The sequence below is a fragment of the Oryzias latipes genome, chromosome 9 (assembly GCF_002234675.1).
Source record: "Oryzias latipes chromosome 9, ASM223467v1".
Taxonomy (NCBI): domain Eukaryota; kingdom Metazoa; phylum Chordata; class Actinopteri; order Beloniformes; family Adrianichthyidae; genus Oryzias; species Oryzias latipes.
In genome coordinates this window covers 12206444-12233809 of record NC_019867.2, presented here as the reverse complement: position 1 = coordinate 12233809, position 27366 = coordinate 12206444, and the positions used below count along the sequence as shown (strand labels likewise).

At 41.1% G+C, this 27366-nt stretch overlaps 1 protein-coding gene across 12 annotated transcripts in view; it reads right to left on the bottom strand.

Moving 5' to 3' along the window:
- Window positions 1-486: 486 nt before the first annotated feature.
- Window positions 487-27366, bottom strand: part of LOC101172908 (membrane-associated phosphatidylinositol transfer protein 2) — a 39310-nt gene continuing 12430 nt past the window's right edge. Inside the window, exons 1-27 of one of the 12 annotated variants that reach the window (XM_023958422.1) lie at window positions 27140-27303; window positions 22153-22385; window positions 17629-17843; window positions 16960-17081; window positions 16119-16352; window positions 15665-16000; window positions 14432-14527; window positions 12629-12727; window positions 12467-12531; window positions 12169-12240; window positions 11326-11570; window positions 10995-11184; window positions 10697-10816; window positions 10394-10608; window positions 10129-10325; window positions 9576-9746; window positions 8328-8480; window positions 7255-7419; window positions 5324-5599; window positions 4708-4856; window positions 4515-4631; window positions 4266-4382; window positions 4026-4174; window positions 3759-3908; window positions 3492-3672; window positions 3284-3412; window positions 487-3025 (exon numbers count right to left, since the gene is read on the bottom strand). In XM_023958422.1, the coding sequence (XP_023814190.1) occupies window positions 2642-3025; window positions 3284-3412; window positions 3492-3672; window positions 3759-3908; window positions 4026-4174; window positions 4266-4382; window positions 4515-4631; window positions 4708-4856; window positions 5324-5599; window positions 7255-7419; window positions 8328-8480; window positions 9576-9746; window positions 10129-10325; window positions 10394-10608; window positions 10697-10816; window positions 10995-11184; window positions 11326-11570; window positions 12169-12240; window positions 12467-12531; window positions 12629-12727; window positions 14432-14527; window positions 15665-16000; window positions 16119-16352; window positions 16960-17081; window positions 17629-17843; window positions 22153-22230 (4425 nt within the window). In that variant the 5' untranslated portion in view covers window positions 22231-22385; window positions 27140-27303 and the 3' untranslated portion in view covers window positions 487-2641. Of the gene's footprint in view, window positions 3026-3283; window positions 3413-3491; window positions 3673-3758; window positions 3909-4025; window positions 4175-4265; window positions 4383-4514; window positions 4632-4707; window positions 4857-5323; window positions 5600-7254; window positions 7420-8327; window positions 8481-9575; window positions 9747-10128; window positions 10326-10393; window positions 10609-10696; window positions 10817-10994; window positions 11185-11325; window positions 11571-12168; window positions 12241-12466; window positions 12532-12628; window positions 12728-14431; window positions 14528-15664; window positions 16001-16118; window positions 16353-16959; window positions 17082-17628; window positions 17844-22152; window positions 22386-22556; window positions 22648-27139; window positions 27304-27366 lie in introns of those variants that run through there. The other 11 variants (XM_023958421.1, XM_023958420.1, XM_023958423.1 and 8 more) reach the window with 11 other exon arrangements.

The following is a 27366-nucleotide window of genomic DNA, read 5'->3' as shown; positions in this document are numbered from 1 at the left end:
TGAAATGATCCAAACTCTACAAGTTCCACATCCTGTACATGTATGACTTTTCAAGCAGGACTCACCAATTTATATACAGTTTACAAGCAAACTGTTGAAGAAACAGCTGTCGTTGCATCAACCCTCGGAACAGAGCTTGAGACAGCAACCCGTTGCCTACTATTAGGAAAATATGTCAGATCAAAAGAAACCAGAGTCTTTTAGGAAAATATGGCCTCATCATTTATCCACAAAGTCCACACGAACAGTCTGTCCTTCCCTAAGAAGAGCGTCCATTTTAGGCCTTGCCAGATAATGGTCAGCATAAGGCAGGAAAGGGACATTTAAGGCCTCTGGTAAAGTTAGTCCAAAGCAGATTGTCTGCCCAGAGGTATCCAAACTTCACCAAGCTTTGCAGCATTTCAGCTTTACATTCTCTAGATTCCCATCAGGAAATATGGTTTAACAGTTATGCTTTGTTTTTGTTTTTCAGGTCAGGGCTACCCGTTTTTTTTGTTTGAATGCATAACCAGCCGTTTTTATTTTAACTAGCAGCTTTCCAAAGTCTCTGGGTTTCATGCTAACATTTAGACGGGTCCAAATGCTGAGGGGGTCTTGGTTAGCATGGTTTGCAGAATCCATTTAAAGAGGCTGTAGGGAGATGTTAAAGCATAACAATGTAATTCCTCACCGATGCACACGTTGGACTAAAAAAGTAATACATTTTAGCCTCAAATATGCAACTTTTCACAAGTTTGGTAGAATTTTTCTATGTGTGAACTGCTCACCTAAATGTGACATTCCACAGGCCAGTGTTATGTTCTTTTTTTTGAGGAGTATAAGAGCAACACCCTCTGCAGTTTGACTTTTGGAGAATATAAGCCGGCTCTTCTGATTGTCAGTTCACCGTGATGTTTTTTTTTAAACGGCTGGTTTTATCTGGCGAATATTGCACAATTCCCTTTTGTGTTTGAGCCCATTTTGGTCCACTACAGTCAACTCTGCGCCAGTCTGTTAAAGGGACACATCCTCACCATCACCTGAAAAACAGTCTCTGTGTTTTCACCCATTTCCTTGAAATAAACAGCTGCTAGCATAAGGCAGGTCTCAGCTCGTATTCCTAATTTCAACAAAATATCGTACAGGATTTACAGTTTGCACATTTTTCTCCTCTAAAGGTGTAGCAGAGCAAAAAAAACCAAAACCTAGAAATTAGATTATCTCTAAGAGAACATTCAATGCCTCATTTACAGTTCAGGGATAATCAGAAAGAAGCCAAACCCCAAATTTCCAAAAATACCTAGTAATAAGAAACATACATTAATATGACATAAGAAGTTGATACAATGATATTAATTTGCCAGAATAATACAAATACAATACTGTTCCATGAAAAACTTTGCATTTTGGCGGCTGCAACTTGAATTGGAAGGAAAAATAAGTACACCACATAGCAAAAAGTAATCTTAAAACACATTTTGTTCACAAAATCAATGTTTAAAAATAGCTCAAACCTTAAATAGCAATATTCACTTATCAGTAAAACATGTCCTGAATGATCTGCTGTTCACCTCCAGAGTAAATAAGACACTTTAAACTGGTTTTCAGCAAACTAGATACCAGATCTGCACTGTAATGGAACGATTATGTACAAGACTTTTGGTGGCATCGTACCCAATTCAATTTTCACACACGTCTCTCTGCTCACATATTCTGGGCTGTTTTGCTCTGGCACGTTCAGTGTGCAGAGGTAGCAGTTTTCTCCACAGCTGCGTCACACGGAGGACGATCAATGCTATAAAATACAAAGAGCAGTTCCAGCTGCATCCGTGCTTAAAGGGGGATTTAGCTATTTGCTTCCCACGACGCTCCAATAAGTCTTTGTGTCTGACAGGAAGGAAAAGAAATAGACAAAGCTGGAACCTAAACACTTTGACCTTTACAGTTTGTAAATTCTAAATAACTAATCAGATTATGTCTGTTTGGCCTATAAATAACTGAATCAGTTGTTTTTATTTCTGAAAATACACTGCAGTGCTTTTAAGATTTATTTTGGCATCAAGTTCTAAAAAAAATGAAATGCAGTGTCCACAGTCACTGCCTTTGCTCTGAGGGCAGATCATACCAGATGATCACGTTAAAAAAAAAACCTTAAAAGGTACTACACACGATGTTTACGTCTGTCGCCGCTGTTGTGCTTGCATTGGCCGTGTTTGCTGCAGTGGAGTGTCATTGTGTGAATGTTCCTGATACAAGCCGTGTGTAACAACTTCTTCTTGTTTGCTGAGGAGAAAAGAAATGCTTTACATGTAACAATCCCCAGCTTAAAAGCTTGTTAGAGGAAGAGAACTGACCTTTTATTTAATGGTGATAAATATTCATGAGAAAAAAACAGTCTCAATCTCTACATTATTAGCTTAATGTGGATATTTGTTTGTCAGACTTCAGGGTTGACAAATCCGACGGGGTCTTTAAATATTTATGGTGAATATGTATGTTTTCTAGTGGTGGGGGGGGGTAGTAGCACCAGACATCTTTGTGCTATATACCCTTCCAGTGCCAACCAGCAGTTTTTCAGTCTTTTCAGTCACTTTAGTCTATTTTTGGCGCGCTGCATCTTTAAAGCCACATTAGCAAGTCCTCTCCTGTCGTCTCGGACTTCTCACTTTGGGCTGAACAAGCCCGGGTCCAGCTTGGTGCTGCTGCTGCGGCCCCAACAGCTGGCTGTGATGCTCATGCTGCGCTGAGTAGCTCCCTGGGTGTGGCTGTGAGTGCGCTCCAGACGCTCCCGTTCCAGCCGCTCGCTGTCCGATTGGCTCTGTGTGCGCTCGGGTCTGTTGTGGATGTTGCCGGTCGGGGAGCTGGGGGCTGGTTGTGAAGATATCGTGCGCAACAAGTGGTTCCTCTTCCTCAGGAAGTCACTGTTTGCACCTAAACCGAAGCTGCCTTTCCGTAGGACCATGCGCGCGCTGCTGGACTTGGCCGGCCGAGAACGGTGGCTGTACTCTAGCTGCGACAAATGAGCTGCATACCCCTCTGTGATGAACTGGAGGGACAAAGAGGAAACATGTAGAGGAATAAGGAAATGCATAATTACTTCTACAGGACAACTGATACAAGTCAATTTTAAACTCGAAGATCTTTTAATATGGGAAAGTTATGACTTTAGAGATCATTAATACGGTATTTATTAATGTTGCCTTTCTATGCAAAAGACCAAAGCTACAACCAACTGAAATTTAAAAACAACAGAGCAGCGGTGACACAACAGATCAGCATTCTTGAAGCATCTGATTGTTGCTACCTGACACTGGTGCTGCATCTTCTTAGTTGGTCTGCCGACAATATAGATCTGGGAGGGCAGGAGGCCAATGGAGGTGTAGACAGAGATGTCTTTGCTGGATCCATAGCCAACGTAAATCTTCATTTGAGCCTGAAATCAGTCAAAAGACACTTTAAGAAACACAAAGACACGCATTCATACAGAAAAGCTCCACACTCTTCTTACTGACCTCTGTCAGAGATTTGAGGAAGTTGGCCTTGTGTCTGAGCGGGTCGTGGACTAGGCCGTCACAAAAAGAGACGATTCCATGCGGGAAGTTGTGTTGAGAAAGCCATGCCACGACTCGCTGCTTCTGCATATCTGGACGGCCAGTAACATAAATGATCAAGTAACCCAAATCCTGCCAGTACCTGAAGTAAAAGAATCACGAAAGAGAATCTGTGAGAATACCAATCAATAGTTTGAACTCAAGAAAACAGAAGAAGCAGCTAAATACCTGACGACGTCCACAGCTCCTGCTCGCACTTTGGGATCACTGCCCATAATGGACACACTGGCAGCAAATGAGCCATCAATGCTAAATGCCACAAACTCTGTGCCACGGGGAATAACAGTCAGGTAGCTGTCAGCAAACGTGTGGTCGCCTCTGATGAACCAAAGGAGAAATGAAGGTGAGTAAGAAAGAAACAAAAATCCTGAAAACATTTAAACAAAACAGAAAACTAAATCAGGACACACTCTTATTTTTATCCTATAACGTTACCTAACAACCATTTTAATCGGATAGACTCCGATGCCCAGACGCTTGTCCTCTGGGATGACAAAAGACACCCGACCACTGTTGTTGGTCACCTCCGTACAGAAGTACACCCATTCCCCAGAGGGGGGCTGAGTCATGATGTGGAGGTCAACCTGAGTACAAATAAAAACTTTCTCAAAAATGTGCGCAAACATAAATAAAACGGAGGTGTTCCCAACTTCTGGCTGTGTTCAGAGTGTTTACCTTTTCCCCGGCTAAAGTTACCATGTCCAGAGGGCCGTACATGAAGCGGCCAGTCACGATCTGTTGGCTGTCTTCTGTAAACACGGCGTCGTTCACACGGTGGTTGGCGGTCACATTCTGGAGAAAAAGATCAAGAAGCATTAGGGGAAAAAAGGAAAACAAGTAAAATTCACAAACAGGAAGTATTCCAGGAGTGCATAAGATTAAAAAATCCAAAGGAACAGAATTTGGTTGCGATTTTACACCCACCCTGATCTTGACATGAGTCCTCTTGCGTAGCCACTTCTCTCGAGGTTTAGATGGAGTAAATTCAGACACTTCCTTTCCATCAAGCTCCAGAATGCTGGAGTTTTCATGCCTCATAACCTGAAGGTCAAAAATTTGAAGGAGTCAACCCAGAAGTCTTAGTCTGCAATCCTTTTGTACAGCCGGGCAGACTCACCTGTCTCAGGAGAAAAGACACAACATCTGTGGATTCCCAGTACGAAGCGTGGAAAAGGTGAGGCAATGCTACTGTGGGAAACGCAGTCAGAGCATCGGGGCAGTAAAGGGCAAAGTCCAGCCTTTTTGTGCCCCACCAACGTCCTGCAACTGTAGTGGAGAACGACGCAAAGATTTATGCAAAATTAAACCATGAAGGTACATGAGAAGCAATCAAACAAAAGATGCAACACCCCCAAAGCTGGAGAAAAATGGCTGATTTTTTCGTTTTTTAAACCACAACGGTCACCATATCCAGCAGTTCTTCAGCTGCAGAAGAGAAGTTTGTGATTGTTATCAGAAAAATCAAAGCGTGTACATAAACCAAAAATTAGCCAGAGCCAAAGTGTGATTATTTGGGCAGATAAAGTAGTTGGTTCATGTTAGTGAGTGGATGGAGGAAAGGAGGCAAACCACAGATCTGAACAGTCCCACATCTCAGTGAAAATAAAACAATTCATCACAAATCAGAGGAAAAGAAAAAGAGGCTTTCCAGAACTGTGCTTTTGGATGGTGCAGAGCAGCAAACAGAGAAGATTTAAAGCCTGCTTGTAATCTCCTCTCCTTCAGAAAAATACCTTCATCGACTTGGGAGTCCAGAGATACAAGGTCACACATAGCACAGTCCAGCCCCACTGACAGGTAGCTCTCATAGTGGGACGATTGACTCAGACTGTCAAAAGAGTTTGCCTCAGCATCCAGCTCTAGTTCTGCATCAGAAGATCCCACAGCCCGGTCAACCTCTGCTTTTTTACAGGACTTTGGAGGACTCCTCATGGAGAATTTGTTTTGGGGTATGGCGAGGAAAGACAAGAAACTGAAGGTTTTTGATTGTTTATTCTGGTCTGGTTTTGCTACGAGGAAAGGAGGGGGAAGAAAAAAGAGACAACCATAAAAAGACTTGTAAGCATATTTGTATGAAACACGTTCAACAGCATGTGGGATGATGCTGAGGTGAAACCAGCTGCAGAGAGATTCAAAAAGAACTGTTAGCAAGGAGGCAGAAGAATCATTAGTCAAGATAACTGTACTGCTGGAAAGCTTTAATGTTTTGGTGCTGCAGAAGAAGAAGAAACCCCTCCTAAAGGGCCGTGCTCACATCAGTAATGTGAGGCACAGATGTTCTGGTAAAAAAACAAAAGTGAAAGTGAAGGAAGAGGAGGGTCCTTTGTGGACAAACAAAGGAAACTGAGATGGATCATCTCAGCAAACACTTCAACACAGAGTGAACGATGCCGAAATGGCTTCAGGTAAGAGGCATGCATACGATAAATGCAGCACTCAGTCATTGCATTTACATTTAGATGGTGGGTAAGAGTAAGACAGACACTGGAAAGTGATGCTAAAGCTAGTTCTATCGCAAACGTCTAATCTTTTCTGCAAGAGATTTCCTAAAGAACATTTCTAAAAATCTGAAAAAGCAATGAATTCTTATTCAAATACTAAAGGTGCTGACTGACAGGACTGTTTTTAGGTGATAGTCAGAGCAAAGTTGGTTTAAAGCGGTGTTATAGGAAAGTGTTTTTCAACCGGTGTGCCGCGGCACACTAGTGTGCCGTGAGAGATGGTCAGGTGTGCCGTGGGAAATTGCCCTCATTAACTGATTTAAAAACATTTACCATTTCCAGGATATCAGCTCTGTGTTCATCCAAACAGGCCCTGATAAAACACTGAGTAGTTATGAATATGAAAGATCGTAAAATACTTTTTTCTTTGTGTCTATTTGATTCTATTGAAGACATTTTGATAAGAATGACGGTACCGCAATTTAGACACAGCATCAGCTGTTTTCGGAAAAGTCCCGCCCCTTTAACTGTCTCCACCAATCATTCTTGGAGGCTTAAACACACGTCATCAGTCTGACCAATCAGAAGTGGTTAAAGTCTTCACTTCCTTGTTCTGATTCTGCTCATAAAGTCGCTCACTTCCAACAAAAATACCAGCTAAAGCTGGTCTTTAGCGATATAGCTTTCCGCGGGATCCGGTATCAGACCGTGGAAAAAGTGAACAAAACAATGAAGCTCAAAGACGCTAGTCTGTCTGGCGTTCGGCGGCTGTTTGCACTACATCTCCCATGATGCATTGGGTTAAAGTAACAGTGTCTCAGCGCACAATGAGTCTTCCTTGTTAAACGTCTTGAAACCACAACGAACACAACAGTTTTTAAATCTTCTAACTTAACTTTTATTACAGAAAAAACAGCTGCAGCTTCCAGCTTTTTCTGCCACAATTATCACAAAAATGCATGTGAGATTGCGCAGGGGCTGTAGATCAATACAGACCATGAGTTTCTCCTTTTCTTAATTTTTGGATGCTGGTGTGCCGCGGGATTTTTGTCAAGGTTAAAGTGTGCCGTGGCTCAAAAAAGGTTGAAAAACACTGTTATAAGAGATGAATAAAGAGAAAACTGACAGGAGAAGAGGTAGCAGAGTGAAGTCGAGCTGCGTTTGTCTGAGTGGAAGAAAGAGAAAGAGAGGATGAGAGACTGGTTGGACTTCAGAGCACTTACTGTTGGCTATGTTGGTGGCAGTGTAACTGTCTGCCATTCCTGAGACCTGGCTGGCAATGCTGACCTCACTGGCCCTCCGCTGGCCCCGGGAGAGGGGGCCTGTTACAGGGGATGAGGGGTACGAACTGTCCATGAAGACACCACCATGAGACTGAACAACATCCGCTATTAAGTCCAAACAAGGAGATCCCGTTAGACAAGAGACACAGGTAAAGGGAACTCACAGTGATGGGGAGGGAGGGAGGGAGGGAGGGTGGGTGGGAGGTTGGCAAGACAGGCACCATGGTTTCAGAGGACAAGTGAAACCACGGAGAGGCCGCATGCTGGCCAAGGTCACATGACTTCAACCACTGACATATAAATACACACAACACTGATGTGAAAACGGGTATGTCCACCTAAAGTATGAGCTGTCCAAGTTGAGTTGGATGAAATATTTTTTTAATCATCCTTTGTCTTTGTGAGTAGACAACGTTTTAGGAACATCCTATGACCTCTGTCCACGATAACAGATAAAAACCATAAATCACCGTGTGTCCAGGATGTACACAGAGCTCCATGTCCACTGTGCAAAGGAACCAGCTCAAACAGAGATGTCAAAACCACTCTCTGCAATGTTGCCGAAAGCTGAGATACGCTTTGCCGCCATCAACAATCAAAAACCACGATGGAGGGATCAAACCCACACAGTGTCTTCCAAACCACCACACAAACACAACAAAGATGACACATGAAAATCTACTACCACAACAAGTGCCTGTCAGATTTTTTTTGAGTGTTTCCATGGCATTGAGACATACTTTTTGATTAGTTTTTGGGTCAAATCTTTAAAAAAAAAAATCAGATTTTAACTGAATAAAATAACTTTTTTGTCCAGAAAAAGTCTATGATAGTCTCCTGGAACAAATTTAAATAAGTGTGACTGATTTCTTTTACCAGCTGCGATGGTAATACTCATCCACAGCACGCAGGGGGGGAAAAAATCTGAGCATCTTGAATGTAACAAGGAGGTAAAGATGAGGGGATCACAGTACATGAGGGTAACATGGAGGTGAATGGGAGAGGCTACACACACTCCATAAAGGCGGGTGTGGCTTTGAGGCAGCCCTCTTGCCAGTTTAGCACGGGCACAGGAATGCAGGTCTCACTGATGGTCTCCTGACAGCGAAAGGACAAGGGGGGCCCGCTGTCAAGCAGCAGCTGTGCGTTGCTCTGGACTGTCTCCACTACAGAGGGAGGTGGAGGGGCAGGAAAGACAGAGGCAGGGGTGGTTTTAAAGGTAGGGGGGCCAGGTATGCAGATATGGGGGCAGGAGGCCGAGGAAGGAAAGAAGACAAGGAAGACACAAGAACATGAAGTGAACATAGAACAAGAAAAAAGCCAAGTCCTTAGTGGACCCACTTCTTTTGGACCACAACTGCTCATTGACACATTATTTATTCTCATATCACAATGTTTTATGTTAAAAATGGTTCACAATCTACTAGTTTTATTAATTTGTATTATGTTGCTTTAAAAATAATATTTTTTATGTCTATAAATGTTAATTAGTCTCATAAAAAGTAGCTAAATTTCTTCAGTTACAGCTCACTGAACCACTTTGGGTGCAGAAACCCGGCATAATGAAACATTTGTTAGCCTGAACATATGGCTGTTTACTCCATTCGGACCTGAGGGCTTCTTCAAAGACAATGCTAAACTCTCACTTAACTGGAAAACAAGGCTGTCCACTAGAACCCTTTACTTCTCAGCTTCAGCAAAAAATACTCTTAAATTAGATGCTCTTTTTAGAGTTGATTTGCATAAAGTAACTTTTTTTTATAGGTATAAATACTTGTCACATCTGTCTGTATAGGGTTATAATTCATTGTTCTTAATTTTACTTTAACCAAAAAAAAATAATAATAAAAAGTTACCCTTTTAAAAAATATATCAGTTCAGCAGCCATATTTATTTAGCTATATTCAAATATTTGCATTCACAGAATAGTTTAAAGTTACTCTCTGAACATGAATTGGTCCAAATAGAAACACCCAGCAGGACTATGACCACATTTAGATGAAATAAACTGCTTCACAGAAGATGAAACAGTAGAAAAATGTTTCATTTTTCTTTGGGAGTCAGTGAAACCAGCGTCCCAGCAGGGCACGCGTTGCACGGATCAATGGTAGACAGGACAGTGAGTAAACATTTATGAACCTTCATGTCTTCTTAAGTTAAAAGAAGAGAAGAGGAGTCCTTTTTTTTTAAATACCATTTTCCATTTGTGTCTGTTTTAAATCTGTTCTAAATGGAAGGCTTTCAAAAAGCAAAGGACTTACCGAGCAGAGCAGAGTTTCCATCTCCAAGGGGAAAGCGTTGATAACGAGGTACATTAAAGGGAGGGAGAAGGTGAAATTTCCTCTCCAGTAGGGGCTCCAAGCGGGACGCTGACGGATCAGCTGGGTGGAACAAGTTATAAACCTGCTGACAAGCAGGCCGCAGCTGGGCCACTAGGGGGAGAAATCAGTCCAGACACATGAGAATGCCGAACCATAAATACAAGGACAGTACAGAAGCACCAGCTTCATTCCATCAGTCCCTCCATGTTTTTGTAACCACTGTTAGTGGCTGGAATTCATCCTAGCTGCAACTGTGCAAATAGTGGCCTAAACTAGCCCACTGTGGTGCTACTTAAACACGAACAAGACGGCTTTTCATGCTCTGGCTCACACCCACAGCCGATTTAAAGCCACAAACCAATCTAACATGCGTGTCTCTTCATGAATAAACATGGAAATTCTACAAACAGAAGTAAAGGATTTTCCTGCTGTGACATCTTACACACACATTATCCGTAGAAATAATTGCATTGTTTTAGTTTTTAAAGCTTACCATCCAACACTGGAATGACAGTCTTCCGTAGGGCTAAAACCAAGCCCAAAGGGGAGCCGAAGAGGAAAAAGTCTGACACCTCAAAGTCAAACTTCCCCACAGAAGATCCGTCCAGCATGGTGCTGCTGCTCGACCTGCGTGAGGTGGCGTCACTACGCAAAACACTGGAGTGTAAGCTGGAGAGACAAAACAGAAATCTTTCTTTAGAGTAAATGCAAGCTTTTATTCTGAAAGTATAACACAGAGACTAAAAGCTGCGCCTCACCTGGACAAGAAAGCTTGATGTTGCTTGATCGTGTCCAGTTCGTAGGTGGAGGAGTCGCTCCTCTTGCGCGGCAGTTGCCTCTTCATTTCGTCCCCCACACTGGCACGAGGAATATCAATGTTACTGCGACTGAGGTGGCGGCTGCCCTCCAGCGTTGGAGATGCTGAGCCATGTACGCTGTTGACAATGATGCCAGGGGAGAGGAGGTCCTGGTCCTACGGGGGATCAATGAATACGTTACTGAATTGTATATTTGCATTAGAAAAATAAACTTTTTCGTGCCGGAGTAGTTCTGCCTTTCACCTGTACACTGATCACGCTGCCCCTGCGACTGCTGTTTTGGCTTTCGTTTACTGTGGGGTTACTATTGCACAGGGCATCAAACCCCAAGATTCCTCCAACACAATCCCCTATGAGGCACACCTGGAAAAAACAAGGAGGACTGGTTTTATTTACGAGCCAGATGAAACCTCCCAAGCACAACCAGGTGGTCACAAATAAGAAAAAAAAACAAAGTGATGAAAATGTTTACATACGGACCAATATTGAATAAAAAAATAATGGTAATAATTTCTAAACTCCATCCAGAAGAATGACTGACCTGGCCCGAGAAGGCAGCCCCATCCAAAGACTTTATAAAGTCAGCATAAACCTGGTTTGCCCGGACGATGACTGTGGCGACGGCGTCCTGGTACTGTGGAGACGAGGTAGCCAACAGGGGCAGAGCTGCCAGCGGGATGTGGTCTTGGCTGCTGCAAAGACAGCTTTCATCATAGCTGTAAGGGCTGAGGCTGACAATGGATGAAAAAGATAAAAAATAAGTAGATGGAATAAGCAGGAACTTTAAGAAAGAAAACAGATCAATACGGCATAAAATCATAAGAGAAACCTTGAAGGACACATGAGACTGCATTGCACGTGTTTTGTCTTACTTAGACACCAAGGAGAAAGCCTCGGCACAGATGGCAGGGCAGGGCACCAAGCGGATGGCAATGCGTCCCAGCGCAGCGGGGTAGTGAACACGCATGACCGTGTCAAAAGCTGTACTAATTGTGTTGACGTCGGCCTGTTTGCTGTTCTGGTCCCCTCCGCCCGTGTCCAGGATGTTCCCACCGTGAAGGACCAAGATCAGCACGTGGGTTTTGGAAGGCTGCAGACACTGCTGGACGGAGCTCTCCTGAGGAGAACACATAACAAGAAGAGTGAACGAGGGGACTGGAGAAGATCGACCCTCTCAGAATGTTTGATGGATGGTTCGTCTGGTTAATCACTATGAACAAGGACAGCATCTTTACAGGGCAACAAACATATATGAGAAAACAGATAAATCATTTTTTGTAATAGTTTTTGACTCTTTGTGTCCATCCTTTCAGACATGGACCACACAGCAGGCTTCCTCTCACAAGCATAGAGGGCGGAGCACCATGAGGGGAGACAAACGAGAGCCCACCTCCACCTAGACAAGTTTCCAACTAACAGCAAACAACAACCATGCTTTTTGGACAATGTCACATTAAATAGGACGACTCAATGTGTAGTTTTGTATTTGCCTTCTGATCCAAAACTTCACATTTTTTTAGGACTGAACACCACAGCTGTAGGTACAAAGGAGTTGAACATAGGGCAGTGAGGTTGAGGAGTACACATGGGTCTGGGTTTGGGCGATGGCGAGGAGAAGGGAAGAGCAGTTAAGTACTGGGTTCGTCTACATGGATCTCATCTCCCTGCGGGGCTGCTGCTCCCTGCAGTGGACCCGGGCCAAAATGTTTACTTACTGACTGGTGCCTTGTTACCATGATGGTGGGAATGGGAGAGCTATCGGCTTGGCCACTAAGAGAGTCACGGATCTGAACACAAGAGGACATAAAGGCTCAGGGACACAGCCTTTCCTTTATCCTCTCAAGAATCAAGCCTTAAAAGAAAAAAAGCGATGCAAACTTATTGATGGTTAGCAACAGATTTGGGTTTGGGGGATTCTTTCTATTTTCTTTATAGCTCCTTTTTAGACATGGAAATGCATCAGTAAGTGCTGGCTAGGACTTCACAAACACTCATAATGCTTGACCCACATACCTCATCCAGTCTGTCCTCACTTCCTGCTCTTTCATAATCCAAGGTCATTTCTTTCAGGAGCTCATCTGCAAAAAAGAATGCAAATAATTAATTAAAAAAATCCCTTAACTCTCCTCGATGACTAAAAACAGTAAAGTGGATGGTCCGTCATCTTCATCGTACCAGGAGTTTCTTCTGCAGCTTCAATCTTGTCCATCAAATCATTGGAGTTCCATTTGGTAATTTCTTTTGGGAAGACTTCCTCACCATCTGAAAAATCCTCTGTAAGGTAAGAAGCAGATAAATCCTCATCAGTGGAGGAATATTTGCTATTTAGGTCAGAGCTTCAGCCTCTTCTTAGAGGTTAATTATGATAATTAGAAGCAAAAATTTGAAAAATGTGTTGCTTATAATCACTTAATGTAAGCCTTCAGTCGCACTCCAATGGCCATTAAGAGAACATTAAATAAAGTTAAAGCTTGACATGGCAGCTTTGTGTTGTATATCAAATTTTAATCCCCAATAGGACCTGTTAATATTTAATATTCAATGATCACAATGCATTTTAAACACATAAGGCTAATGTACCATAACAGTTTGTGAGTAGTTTCATAATTTTTATTTAACTATACATAAACATTTCTTCAGCAGATTGTTTTTTTTCCTATGAAATTATTTTCTAACACTAAAACTCCTTATTATTAAATATGAATTAAAAGTTTTGTTTTTTTTCAAAATAATTCCAAACAAAGAAGCCGAATACATGTTATTTACTATCCATTATTTTATTGTATGAGTGATTATTTGTGAATATTAGGGGAAAAAAACATAAATAGGTGCAATAAATATTTCCAAATATCATCAGGCTTTGCTAGTTTTTCTCAGTTTTAAGCCCGTTAGATATTCCAGCTTTTTTAGTCCAATTCAAAACTGGAATAAAAAATATATAAAATTAGACAACACGTACAATAAGAGTTGTCCTGCTAATATCATTTATTATTTTGCACACTTAAAAATGGCAAACATGCAAAAAAGAACAAACGGTTGCACTCTTAAAGACGTTTTTTATTAAATTATTACTGTAAGAAACTAAAACTTGACCGTGGTTTTTTCTATATAATAACTTTAATTGTGTGAATCATTTATTTTACCGGTGCCTAACTAGGTGTTTCTGATTTACGGTAACTTTAATACATTTACTACTATCCACTTTATTTACCACAGATAAGTGCTCCTGCAATCATGTTGCCTTTGCAGCATAGACATATGAGAAGATAAGTGACTGAATTGGGCTTCAAGTACAACACAGTCAGTGAGAGCATTTAATGTGACTGACACAAGACGTGCCAGCGATTTAAGACACAACCTGACATCAGCTCAGTTGATGGAACAGACATCCAAGACGCTCAATCAATCTGAACAGGAGTACTGCATGTTAATTCATTCAAATTTCTGGATGCCAAACAAGCAAGCCCAAATAAATCTGATAAACCTGTAATGAGTGGAGACAAAGTGCAGCAAAGTCAGTGAGAACACATTGACTGATGCAGCATGTTCAGTTTTATTCTCGTTTCATCATGACTGCAGGGAAGGTCAGTTTCATCACACAAACACTGGTTTGAGGGGTTTCATTTATTTGCTGGATGATTTGTGTGAGGAAATCTGTCTGTGTGTGTCGAAAAATGTTAGGCTGAGCAGAGTGGTGAGTCGAGGAGAAGACGACTGGGATTTCTAAACTTGAAGTTAGGATGAAACACCTGGCCCGTGTCCTTGGCCAACTCATCTTGTGATGGAAGGATGACTGCTGCATCAAATCCACCTATTTCAACTGCAGTCCCAAAGCATGCTGGGTATCTGAGAAGTTTAAGAACTGATCTGTGGTTAAAGAGATGCATGCAGAGTAACTGAAGATGGGAAGAAGCAGGGTTTTTTTTAAGCATTGAGTCAAAATCAAATAAAAAAAAATAAAATAAAAGCTTTGGTTACCGGGAGCGTCAAAGAACTCCTCATCCGAGCTGTCGTCCGAGTCTCTGGCTATACTCTGCATCCTCCATTCTGAGATGCTGTGGCGTGAGGGGCTTGCTGAAAACACACATGAAGAAACTCACAGTTACTGGGGGAACATGCCTTTTTTTCCTTTTGAACCCACAGAAACAAATAAATTAAAAAACTCCCACCTCGCACACAAGCTCAGTATTATTTAAACATGCAACAGTCTCTGCGGTGCATTAATACATCACCAATGGTCTGCTTTGTGGTCAGGGGTGGTGTGTAAAAATGCCCCAAAACTAAATGCCAGCTAAAATTGAATGATGACAGTAAAAGCCAAACTGGTGTGTGTGTCTGTCACTTCTTCATTTAATTGGGCGGGGGCACAGCTGTAGCTGTCAGCACACAAAAGCAAATAGCAGCGGTGGAGGGGTGGGGTCACTCGGGGAGCGTTAGCTTCCTCGGATGTGTGATGTCAGCACTGCTGCTAAAAATAGCTCAACATACAACCACAGGGGGGAGTTTCAGGGTGAAGCAAGACATGTTGGATGAGTCTGGGTCTATGTGGTGTGGTGGGGTGAGCTACCTGGAAATAAATGGGTAGAAGGGTATGTTTGCGTCATTTAAGGTGTAAGAGTCTATGCTAGTGAGAAAAAAAGGGAGTGTGCAAAAATAAGACTATTCAAGATAAGGGCATTTAGAAATAAAGTGCCTAAAGGGGACAATTAAAATTGTATTTTCCCGTCTGACTTTGAGGGGAATTTTTCAGCGTTTTGAATTTGCACAAACAAGCTCAAAGCTGGAAAATGTCTTACAAAGCTGCCAGAAATTTTAGTCCAGAGCGCATCGAGTAGCTGTGCGGTCCGTTTTTTTCCCCATTTGTTCAGGATGGCTTTTGGACTGAGCAAAGGTCTGTTCAGTGAGTGACAAAGAAAGCCCACTACTACCTTAAATCTACTTCTCCAGAAATGGTTCTGCATGCTATATCACAGTGAAATGTGTCGGTTTGCTGTTAGGAGTATAAATAAATAAAGGCATCCAGAACATCAAAAATAGCTGCAGGGGTGATTATATGTGAAAGAAGAAAAACATGTGCAGAGCTGCCAGGGAAGGAGGATGAAAATGTACTTTCAGGGATTGCAACGCAAATCTGCAATGAAGTTATATAATGTAAATAAAGGACGCTACACACAAAGATGGTACACCTAAATTGGCAAACATGCTCTTCACCTCCTCTTTTGGATGAACGGGAGGATCGGGACGAAGTGGACCACTGCTTGGTGAGAACACCTCGTGGTTGAAGAGTCTCTCCTGCAGATCTAGCATCAGTCTCTTCTGCTTCAATGGAGCTGATTGCCTCTTTGACCTCTTTGTCTTTGTCTGGAGATGGCACGCATTCGCTAGCTTCAGTAGCCTCCTCTGCTTGACAAAACTGAGCCATCGTCCTGGCCAAGGCCAGCTGGGTTTCCAGTTCAAGCTGCCTGATGTCCTCAATGGTGAGACCATACCACTCATCCTGCCAACACCAGGCCTGTCGGTGAGCACGCACCATCACCTTCCTCAGACCTAGAAAGGTGGTGAACCAATTCATGAAAATTAAAAAATTAAATCACCCACCAAATTATATGCTCACTCATGTGAAATGGAAGAAATCTCAACTCTGAACAACAAAACTTCCACTCACCAACATCATGTATGAAGCGTTCGATTTTGGACTGCATGCCCCAATAGCGAAACTCTACTTTGCAGAGTTTGTAGGCACACATAATGGGGGTCTTTCCGGGGTTATTATTGTACTCCTCGATCCAATCGTCCCTCAGAGGACCCCTCTGGGTTTTGACTGACTTGTAAAACCTTGGGTCTTCCTCTGCTTTGTACTCATGAGGGGCAATGGGGTCTGTAACTATATCAATGGGATCTGCCAAAGAGATCAGACGTTTAGTCAGCGATGCCTTTTGAAGCCATGTGATTGAACTGGCAGGAATTAGCATGGTGGGGTTGTGTTCAAAGCAATGGCTGTAGTCAAATGTAGTTTGTATAGGCTTGTGCTGAGCTGGTTTATATCCCAATTAGAAGTGATGTGATTGATTAAATTTTTTTACCAATTACTTAAAAATATAACGATATCTATTTTTAATGTAGTCATAATTCATGATAATATTACAGTGCTAAAGCAGAATCACAAAACCAGCTATTAATTTAGTTTTATTTTTACAGAGGAAGCATCCTGTTAAACAAAATAACTCAATTATGAGAAAACAAAACACAGACGCCACACTCATTATCCGCCACCAACAGGCCTCGATGATTGCTTATGTATAAGTATCAAGTGGATAGATATCAAACTCCCATCCCACCCTTAAAAACCATCATTTATGCATCGGATTTAACTGCCAAGTGGAATATGCAATAACCTTTTTTTTAATAAGCACATAATAGAGTATTAGATTACGTGATTTGACATAAATTGTGCTCGACTGTCTATGTTAAAATTGCTCAAGATGACTAATACAATGGCATCTCACCTATAGTTCTTTGCCTCTTGTCAGCTGCAGACAAATTAAAGACATCTGGTTGATTGCCTGTGTCCGATTTGTAATAGGTTTCGATATCAATGGAAAACTTTTCAACGAAGGGACAGGTGTATCTGTGGAAGATGAGAGAGGAAGAAATCTCAGCTGATAAACTCCATGTAAAGTGCTTGAAATCTGCGCATTCTAGCTGCTGAGGGCAGCAGGAGGGCATGTGAACCATGTTCATCTGTTGCATCTCAGACATCTGCCATAAATCTGACACTGGTGGAATAGATGTGTCAACAGGCTCTTCCAGTCTATCAATATCCTGACACTATAGTCTAGGGCATATCTCTTTTCTGCACCTTTGCGTCTCCATGTGTATCAAGCCTGCACACAGGCAAACAGTGTGACACCCTGAGAATGAGGGGGGTCGTGACATCTAGCAGTGTGGTTTGCTGGACACTCGCTGATCCAATGGCCTGTTGGGTAATACTCTGACAAACTGCTGCCGGGCCTTTCTTCTGACTTGGTTTTTTTGTCTGACTCAGCTGGACCTCATTCCTCATAACTATCTAGTACACAAGGTCAGCTGAAATTTTGACCTAAAGCGTGTGTAAAAGCTGTGGCTGCAGCATGTTAGACACACACAAAGTCCCATTTGTTTGCTGTGAAGCTCACCTGGTGCGGGTGTAAGGGTAGGCGTTCCACGACTCCTCTTCAACCCGCAGGGCTGCTTTGGGCAGGATGGAACGGAACCAGCTGGGAATGTGCATGCCGATGTGATACACCTTGTGAGTGTACTGACCCGTCCCACCGGGGCCATCAGTGTAGGGCTTATTTTCAAGTATCTCTACTCCACTACCCTCACCGCAGGTCTCCTCTCTGCTCTTTTTCTGTCAGAAGCAACCAAAAAAAAAAGAATTCTGTTGCCAGTGTTCATGTCTGGACTTTAATAATGTGCTATAGTGGGCTTTTGTTGACCTGACATTAAGAATAAAAACATTTACAGTGAATAACATGACAACAAACAATCAAAATGAACAAATTAAGGGCAAGCAAGGTCTAACAGTCAGCCCATGGAGTCACACCTTTCCCATATTTACATTCGAGGTGAGCAGGATGAGAGGCTGGGTGGAGTTAAAGCAAGGCGAGTTTAAAAAAAAAACAGTGTCGGGATTTTGGTTATGACATCAGTGAAACATGAAACTTCAAAGGAAGAGCATAGTTCACATGCTGACGGTGCACAGAAGTCGTTTATGTTTCATTGCATTCCCTTTTCTTTTTATGAACAGTTTTGTAATCTCTTCTGTTTAAAGCAGTATTCAAAGGCGCGGCGGGATAGCAGACTTCTCTGGTTTTGTACAGTGGCAGGAGATGATGCCAGAGAATCAGTTGGGTTGCAAAAGAGGAAGCCAAGAAGCTTCCAGCGCTCTGGACCTCATTACCTCTGACAGATCATTCATTAGCCACCCACCCTGCTCTCAACAGCTCAGACACAGCTCCAACGACACAAAACAGACGCCACAGACCCATTAAACAGGTCACATACAAGGCCGGAACATCAGACAGAGACTCGGCGAACGAACATAATGCGCCTGAAGAATAGGTTGTGCCTATAGAGCAATATGTATGAACACCAGAGAGGGTCGTACACATGCAAACAAAACTCGGCTCAAACAGATCCTTCTTTGAACCAAGCAATAGAAGGAAGTATGTATTTGAAATAATTAAATACTGCAGTTAATGTCTCTTTTTGGTCTGAGTCATTTACACCAGACAGGTAAGTGCACAGCTGCACCCCCAGAGGGCAGCTAGGTAGTTGGGAAACATGTTTGAAGTTAAAAGAGGCCAAAATGAAAGATTTCAATGAAAACAGAGCATTTCAGCTCATCATGCACAAGTAAACTGAGAAAGAACAGAGTTAAGTAGATATTTATTTCAAGTCCCACTCCAATCGTCTTTTGAGCTATTTAAATAACTATTTTAAAAGTGTTTCCAGTGTTTTTTTTAATTATGATTATAATGTTTTTATCCAAATTAAGAAAGAAAAAACTGTCATTTTCTAGGACAGTTTCTGCAACTCTGCCATAGTTCATGAGAAATTCACCTTTGAGTTGTGGACAGGACCGATGGCGTGGAGGAACCCTCCCCTTGCGGTTGCAGTACGGAGCATGGAGCTTGTGGCCTGCCCAGCATATTTTTTATGTATCTTTCTTAAACTGCATTTTTTTTCATCTGCTCGTGATTTACCACGGTTTGAATAAGGAAATACTCAGAAATGCATTTCGAGCTCTATTTTCTTTATATATGTCATCAGAAAAATGCCACAAAAACCTGTTAAAAACAGCAAAATCATGATTCTCATCTGTGTGTTCTTAAGCTTCCTTTCCTTTAAAACCTAATCTTCCTTATTCTAACAAAACAGCCATTTTCGCTCAGACCACAAAGTGAAGCAACTTTTTTTGTGAGCTTCTCTTTAAACAGTCCATAGACTATTACATCAACCAACTCCAAAGGTTTAGATCCCCCCTCAGTGGACAGGATGGAAGTCACATCCTGGTTTTTCCCTTCTGCTGTCAACTTTGTGAGGCACATTTCCTGATACAGATAATGGTTCTTTATGAAAACGAATACTATAGCTGCTTTTCAAGAAGAGACGATGGGACAAATGAAGAACTTTTGATATTCCAAAGTTTCGCATTGTGCATTTACTTTGCCCTATGCTGCAAATATTTATATTCTGAACACTGAATTTTAATGATCTATCGGACAAGTGGGTGATAAAAGAGCAGAGAAAATAAGATGCAAGGTAAAGCACTGCCTGTGGATGTGCAGACAAAACCAGAGTCCTAAGGCTCGGACTTCAACCATGGAGTCCAACATCAGTGATGGATCGCCAGCAGGCAGGCGTGCTTGTGGCAGTTGCCCTGGTAACATACAGCGATGAAGAAAAGGAAGGCAGCCTCTCTTTTCCTTTCCGCCCCCTCTCCCATTTCTTCCCATTACTCTCTCACTGCTTTTCTTTTTATCCTCCATTTCCTCTTTTCATTCACTGTCATGAACAAAAACCTGACCACTGGTATGCTGCTGATGTCATGGTTGCCATAGTGACAGAACCCTTCCAGCTACACGGTGCCGCGAAGACAGTGGGGTCAGTGAAAAAGTAACTATGGGTCAATAATTTGATGGTTCCTCATGCGATCCGTTTACATGCCTGACGGTGACACGTGCACCCGTTTTTGCATAGGCGGTTAGACTTTGTGTAGTCCAGTTTGTATATTGTGCTTTGACACAATTTCCTGTCTGAAGAAACGCAGCATTTCTAAATTACAAAGTTTCACAGAAGTGCTAAATAAGCAAGCACCGAGTTCCCAAAAGAGCAAAAAAGGTGTCTGACAAATCAGGAAGTATGCAAAAACTAATAAGCCAAAGTTTTGAAATCTTAATCTGATAATAGATATAAGAAATATAATAACAGATGAATCGATTAATTGTCATAGTTTTGGAAAAGACAAAAGAATTGCTCCGATATCTTGTTTAAACATTTTTAAACTCAATTTACAAAAAAATAAAAAAAAGAGTAAACTTTTGAAGCTTATATTGTATTTAAGCCTTGTAACAATAGATTGTTGATAATATAGGATCCTTTATAATCCTTCTATTAGATTATATTTAGGAGTTTGTCTGATAAACACGAGGAGATTTGTAAGTTTTCAACTTGTCCAGAGAACAACCTACTTAAGCTTCAGTTAATGCTTCTAATGATACTTTGGTGTGAAACGTGAAGAGATCTTTAGGTCTAAACTTCAGTCTGAGCAGACTTAGAAGGGATGTGTTGTCATTTGCCATCTAATGTCTCTGCATTCATTTGCTACAGCAGTACAATGCCTTTTTGGATGAAGTACCGGTAAGCTTAGAACCTGCTCTTCAACAATAAGCTAATAATAAAGTTTAAATGCTGTGGGGAGGTGTTCCGGGCATGTCCCACTAGGCGGAGGCCAGGACAACGCCTCGGGGTCCCCCCCCAGAGGAGCTGGAGGAAGTGGCAGGGGCGAAGGAAGTCTGGGCATCTTTGCTTAGACTGCTGCCCCTGCGACCCGGTCCCGAATAAGCGGGGGAAGATGGATGGATTGATGCTGTGAAGCAGTTGGCACGTTAAAGACCCACTCTAATGAAAATTGAGTTTTTGATGTTTTCTCTCTCTCTCGTGTTCTTCTAGCATTTTTCTGATGATGGAGGACATATATAAAGTATTTCTTAATTCACATTGTTATGAATCAGGAGAAGATTTAAAGAAAAAATAAAGCTTGTAACACTGATGTAGAAACTACAATAGAAGGGCCACAAGTCTCCTGCTCCGCTCCATTCTGATGCATCTACTTGCAGACAAATCGATCCATTGACGTCTTTATCCTCCTTGTCCGACCTTGTATCTGGCTCTAAACTGTATGGCTGGATAATTCCAATATTGCTCGCCATTTGTGTTACACCCCCCAACCTTACGTTTTGTTAATGTAAGGTTGGGGAGTGTGAGGCTGTAAGGTGAGAGAGTGTGTAAGATGAGAGAGCTCTCAGCGATTTGGCTGGGTTGCTCTGTACCAACAGTCCCGCCCACAACTCAGAGGTGAATTTCCAAATAAACCCAAGCTGTTCTACAGAAACTTTGTCTTAGAAAACAACACTGGTTTTGTCTAAAAATGTCCCAATCATAATAAAAAGGACCACTGGAAACGCTTTAAAACAGATCAAAAGATGACTGGAGTGGGACTTAAAAATGTTTTGTTTGGTCCGAAGACATAAAAAAAAAAACAGTGTTTCTTCATAGTTTTGTTGAAGACTTCTTCTTCTTTTAATGAGGCTTTTTTTTTCTAAACAAATGAAACCTCTGACCACCTCTGCTCTGCATTGTGGCCTCACCCTCCTGCAGATACAAATAGCCTGAGACTTTTAAAGCTCTTCCCCTCTGTAGTCCAGATTTGGATAATCGGTACAAAAGCGCTCTTTGTTCTTTTTCTTCACCAACGTAACACGTTATGTGATCAGTAATTTCATAATTGCATTTTCTGGGGACAGAGTTATTGAAAAATTCCCAGAGCTTAAAAATAATGATTCTCTCCGAATGATTATTTTTGTTATTTTCTTCCGCCTGGTTGTGTGTGTGTGGATCCAACTTTAGCACAGAGCGTGGCGTTGTCACCTTACCTGGATCATGTAGAGCTGGGCGATGCGATACTCCTCCACACTCATAGGCATGGGGATGCGGTACTCCTTAATAAGCATGGTGAATCTCAAACAGACAGGAAAGAGGGAGAAGACTGACAAGGGGATGGGGTGGAAAGGGCAGAGGGAAGGGAGGGGAGAGGGAAAAGGAGAGACTCCAACCGCTCCTATGTGAGATGCGTCAAACCGGCAGCTGATCTTCACATGGATGACTCCTGTTAAAGAAAGTGAAACAGCAGGAGTTAGGTACATTATCTGACAACTAGCTAAAACACATCCAAACAGTTAAAGGCATGCTGTTAAAAACAAAAAGAGACTTGATGGTTTTTTTTCAAATAAGTACAGATTACTGAAAAAGTAATCAAAACAAAGAACTGATCAGTTACTCTGTTGTTTCTGAATATGAACTCCAAACTTTGCCGTTGAGGAGAAACTCCTGCATTTGTGGCTCGTTTTGCATAGTAAGGTACTTGCTCAAAAAACAACCCCTTATTATACATGGGCGTTGTGAATATGGGAGGGGGGGGGGGTCTAAGTCTTTGGAGTTTACCCATTCCTTCCAAACAGTAACCCTGTCTCGCTCTCTCAGCATAAAAAGGATTATTCTTGAGTGGGGACCCTTACGTAACTTTGCAAGAACTCCCCCATGCATGACCAAGGTTTCACAAATAGCTGCTTTAGAGTTTCACAAAAGCATTGTTTTAAACCACCGGGCAGAAAGAGGTAGGTGTGAGCTATACATACCCCATGTGTGGGTGGCATGAGCTGCAAAAATCTGTTCTGACCACTGCAAAACCGGTTCGTCAGAAATAATCAGGGAAAAAAGGAAAATGTTGGGATTTACAGGAGAAGAAGTTTGTCTAAATGAAATAACCAAGAGACTCGGTGAAGGTTAGTCAAACAACCGGTAGGTCAAAGCAAAATAGGGGTGGGCAATACTGGGAATTTGGATATAGATCAAATATCAAGTACTTATATTATTAATGGCATAATATAAGAAGAAGAAGAAGGGACCAGTTAGAAGTGCAAAATTTAAAAATAAAAAAGCTACTACAATGTAACAAAAATAAAAGTAAAACAGCACCACAAACATATATGTAAAATAAAGGCAGTACTAAAACTAAAATAAAAATCAAGATAACTAGTAAAAAAAAAAATTGACAAAAGTAAGATTGGGCAGTTTTCTGTTCAAATCAGGCAGGTTTTTACACAAATTGGGTATTTTTTTTTTCCCATTCTGCCAACACTGCATACAGCTAGGCGCCACGCTTGCAAGAACTCTGTTGGTAAATTCAAGCTTGTTACTGTACGTATTAAAGAAAAACTACAATGAAAGTATCCATCTCATCCCGGTAGTATTAATACTTCACCTTGGTATTGATCCTATCAGATCAATAAATACACTCATGCCTAAAGCAAAAGCTAAAGAACAACTCTTTCCAAAAGAGCACAAACAAGCGCCTCACAACCTGCAAATTCTTTTCGGGGAAATCCGGTTAGTCAGGTACGGGAAATCATAACAATTCACACAAACGCAGAGTTCTGAGTCCCTTTTTACAGCTCAAATCTATTGCAATCAACCAACTCCTGAGCCGTTAAGACGAGGACAGTTTAGTAACAAAGAGACGGCTCAGCCGGCGTTCAGACAGATCTGAACAAAGCACATTAGACTGCATCTCTGCAACCGGTTTTCCTCTTCCTGGAATGCTGTGCAGCAAGGAAGGACAGCACCACTGTTCTGATACATTCATTTAGTTGTCAAAACAAAACCTGCTCATCTCTGACTTGTGACAGCAGCTGGACATATCCTTGAAGCCATTGTGTCTAATCACTAATGCTGCCAGTATGCCACTTATCCGACAACAAGTAATTCAGATCTGGCTGCTTTCTTTGAGATGTCACAGACATAGACGCTCAGATCTAATAATCCCGTTGATGCATAGCTCTGACATACCTAGTTGCTTGCCAACATTAAGAGGCGACCTGCTAGAGCAGCATCAGATTTTTCAGGAATAGGCCAACAGATGCAGCAACAAACAAAAAAAATAAAGGTTGTAGCTTTGAAAGTTGGAGGATTTTCCTTTTTTCTTTTCAAAATCAGAGATTGTGAATGTGACAGATGCTCAGGTGAGTGAATCATTCAGTTAAAAATTGTTAAACAAATTAGTTTATTGCCACCTTATCTGCTGGAGAACAATCAATGTGCAATTGAACTTCCAGTGATGACCGCAACGCCCATAAAAAAAAAAAAAAGCTGATATCGGTGTGCAACAGAGAGATCAAGAGAAAGTAAATTTGAGTTTATCTAATAACATACATCTGTGACGTTGACATTTAAGAAATCATTTTCTACTTTCTTTTTTTGTTTTTACCTCTAATGGACGTTAAGCAAGTTGTTACCTGATAAGTTTGAGCTGTTTAAATCAAGTTGAATTATTTCAAGAATGCAGAAAAGTCCCAAAGGTATCACTATTGTCTGGGCAGACTGCTTCAACAAGACATTGTTGAACTTTAACTTTTTTTTTTAAAGTTATGAGCACTCTGAGCTTCAGCTGGAGCGTCAGACCTGGCACATTCAAGATAATTGTTTGAAATTGTTCAAATACAGGTTGAATAACCTACTGGGATCTCAAAGTGTCCTTAGGCAGAACACAGAATCCCATATTGCTACTGGTGGTTATAGGCTTATAGGCAGTGTTTGGCAGCAGAGCCATCAGTGTGTGAATGTGTGTGTGTGTGTGTGCATGCATGCATGCGTGTGTGAATGGGACTGTAAAGCGCTTTGGGGCTTTAAAGAGTGTAAAGGGCTAAATTACCTTTTTTTTCAGGTCTATGTCATAAAAATCCTTACGTTTCTAAATAAGTAAACAAAATTGTGTACTGTTGTGTACTGTTAATAACATGAGTTGTTTGTAAATTAAAAATATTTTTGTATTCGTCACCAACATGATTCAATTTTTAGGTTAATTATTATTATATTTAAAAGTAAAGGTACAAAATAAAGCAAGACTGTTTATTTAGATGGTTTAAAATGATTCACATTAGTGTTATGACTTGATTCTTCTGTCTCTGTTTCTTTGGTGTGTGTGTGTGTGTGTGTGTGTGTGTGTGTGTGTGTGTGTGTGTGTTTGTGTGAGTGGATAAAGTGCGTGTTCCGCCTGCAGGAGGCCAGCCAGGGTTTGTGCATGCTGCCTGACCCCGCCTCCTGCGTCTCTGATTGAGGCTTCCTCCATGCCAGCCAAAAGTGAAGGACATCTTAGAATTTCTGGAACATATTTTAGGTTTTTGAGTCAACATTGTATCTACTCTGAAAAACTAGATAGCTTGCATTCTGGTTGGGTTTGTTTCACACTTATTAATACTTTCTACGCTTCTTTTGTGCTCATGTTGAGCTGATTCGTTCATGTAGCATATGCAAAGTTTTGTCCAGTTTTGCTGCTTTGAGTAGCATTCACATGGTTCAACACTGTCCTCTTGTTCTTCATTTTTACTGATCTTTCATTTATTTCCAGCTCATTAAACATCTGAGCTGCATTGTAAAATTCCCACCATTTTTTTACACTATTTGTGTTGAATCAACGCTTAAATTAGGTCATTACAGTGTTTAGGGTTGGATATTAAATCATAAATACTCAATAAATTGCAATTCTATACATTTTTAAAGATTTAATTCATTATCAATTTATTTGGTAAAAAAAAACTTATTTCACGTATGTAGTGGTGTAAACTCATCAAAGATAAGTAATTATTTACATTAAAACTAAATGAAGACATTTATTTGCTATTTACAGGACATTTTTAAAAGGAAAATCATTTCATGTAATGAATCGATCAATAGACTTTTGTTTTTAAATGAAGATTGATTTGATTTTTGTTCATCTTTTTTTTTTTAAACCCAGCCCTCCCCATGGTCTGAGATCATGGCTACACAAAAATGTGTCCCTTGGTTTCATGTCTGCAACAGCAGCTTTAACTATGAAATACACACTTGTCCAATTTATTATATTTTTACTTTTCAGTTTCTCTTATTAGTCTATTGGCCTCACTAAGCCACAATGACCCCAGAAAAGATTATTTTCATTTAAATATTTTTCACAGCATATTGCCTTGACCGACCCCAAAAGAATTTACTATTGTAAATATTAGACAATTAAACGACTATCTGTTTTATTTTAAGTATGTTTTAAAGTTATTTTCATCCTGTGGCTAAGAAACCAGAACAGCAACTTACTATAATGTACAAAAAAAAAAAAAAGTTAGCGCACAAAGATGTAGAATAATTGTGCAAATTTCTTACTAAAATATACATTAAAACTGATAATAGATTATGCAATTATTATCATGTGCTTAAAGGAGCTTAAGGGATTATTTGTTAAATAACTGATTATGTGTTCACTAACCCTGCCAAAGACAAAGACTAAAGATGAAAGAAATAGAAAATAAAAAGCAAATATAAAGCAAGGACCACATTTGATGGTAAAGCAAATTACAACAGCAGTTAGTGTGTGAAGCCAAGCTGTAATAAACACATAAGAAAGACCAATGATGAATAAACAAAAGCCAGGAAAGAATTGACTAAAGGGAAGCAGTCATTATTCAATGACATTTAGATGGAAAGAGATGTTGTGGTGTCCTAAAATCCGTAACAGTTTTGCTTGATACAGATTCATTGAAACCTAATGGCTGCTTCAAGAAAACAAGCACAGTTTAAGATTTCCTGATGATGATGGTTTGGAAAAAAGCATGTTTCCATCCTGCTCATCTATTTGCTGCTTCTCATGAAAGTGGGAGCATGACGGAAAAACACATTTTCAAATTAGACCTCAAGCTTTGAGGTGGAAAGATGATTCTATAACTTCCAGTTGTTTGGGTTTTTTTTCTTCCGTCAGTGTCTCAGGGTGACCTGTGTGAGTATCGCCTGTACAGGGATCCCAAATCTAGATAAAAAAGTTGAAAAGAAGACTTTAACCTTAGGAGGACTCTCCTCCTCCTCTTCCTAATGACACCAGATCCTTTCGAACCGTTTCCTCTGAGATCCTTGCAGATGCTGCGCGCCGCATACAAAACTTCGATGCTTGATCCACCAGCAACCCTCCAGAGAGAACTGGCACTGGGCTTGACCCAGAAAAAGGCCTGTCACACACAGGGGCGTAAAAATAGCTCAGTCACAATAATCCAAGCATACGCAAGCAGAGC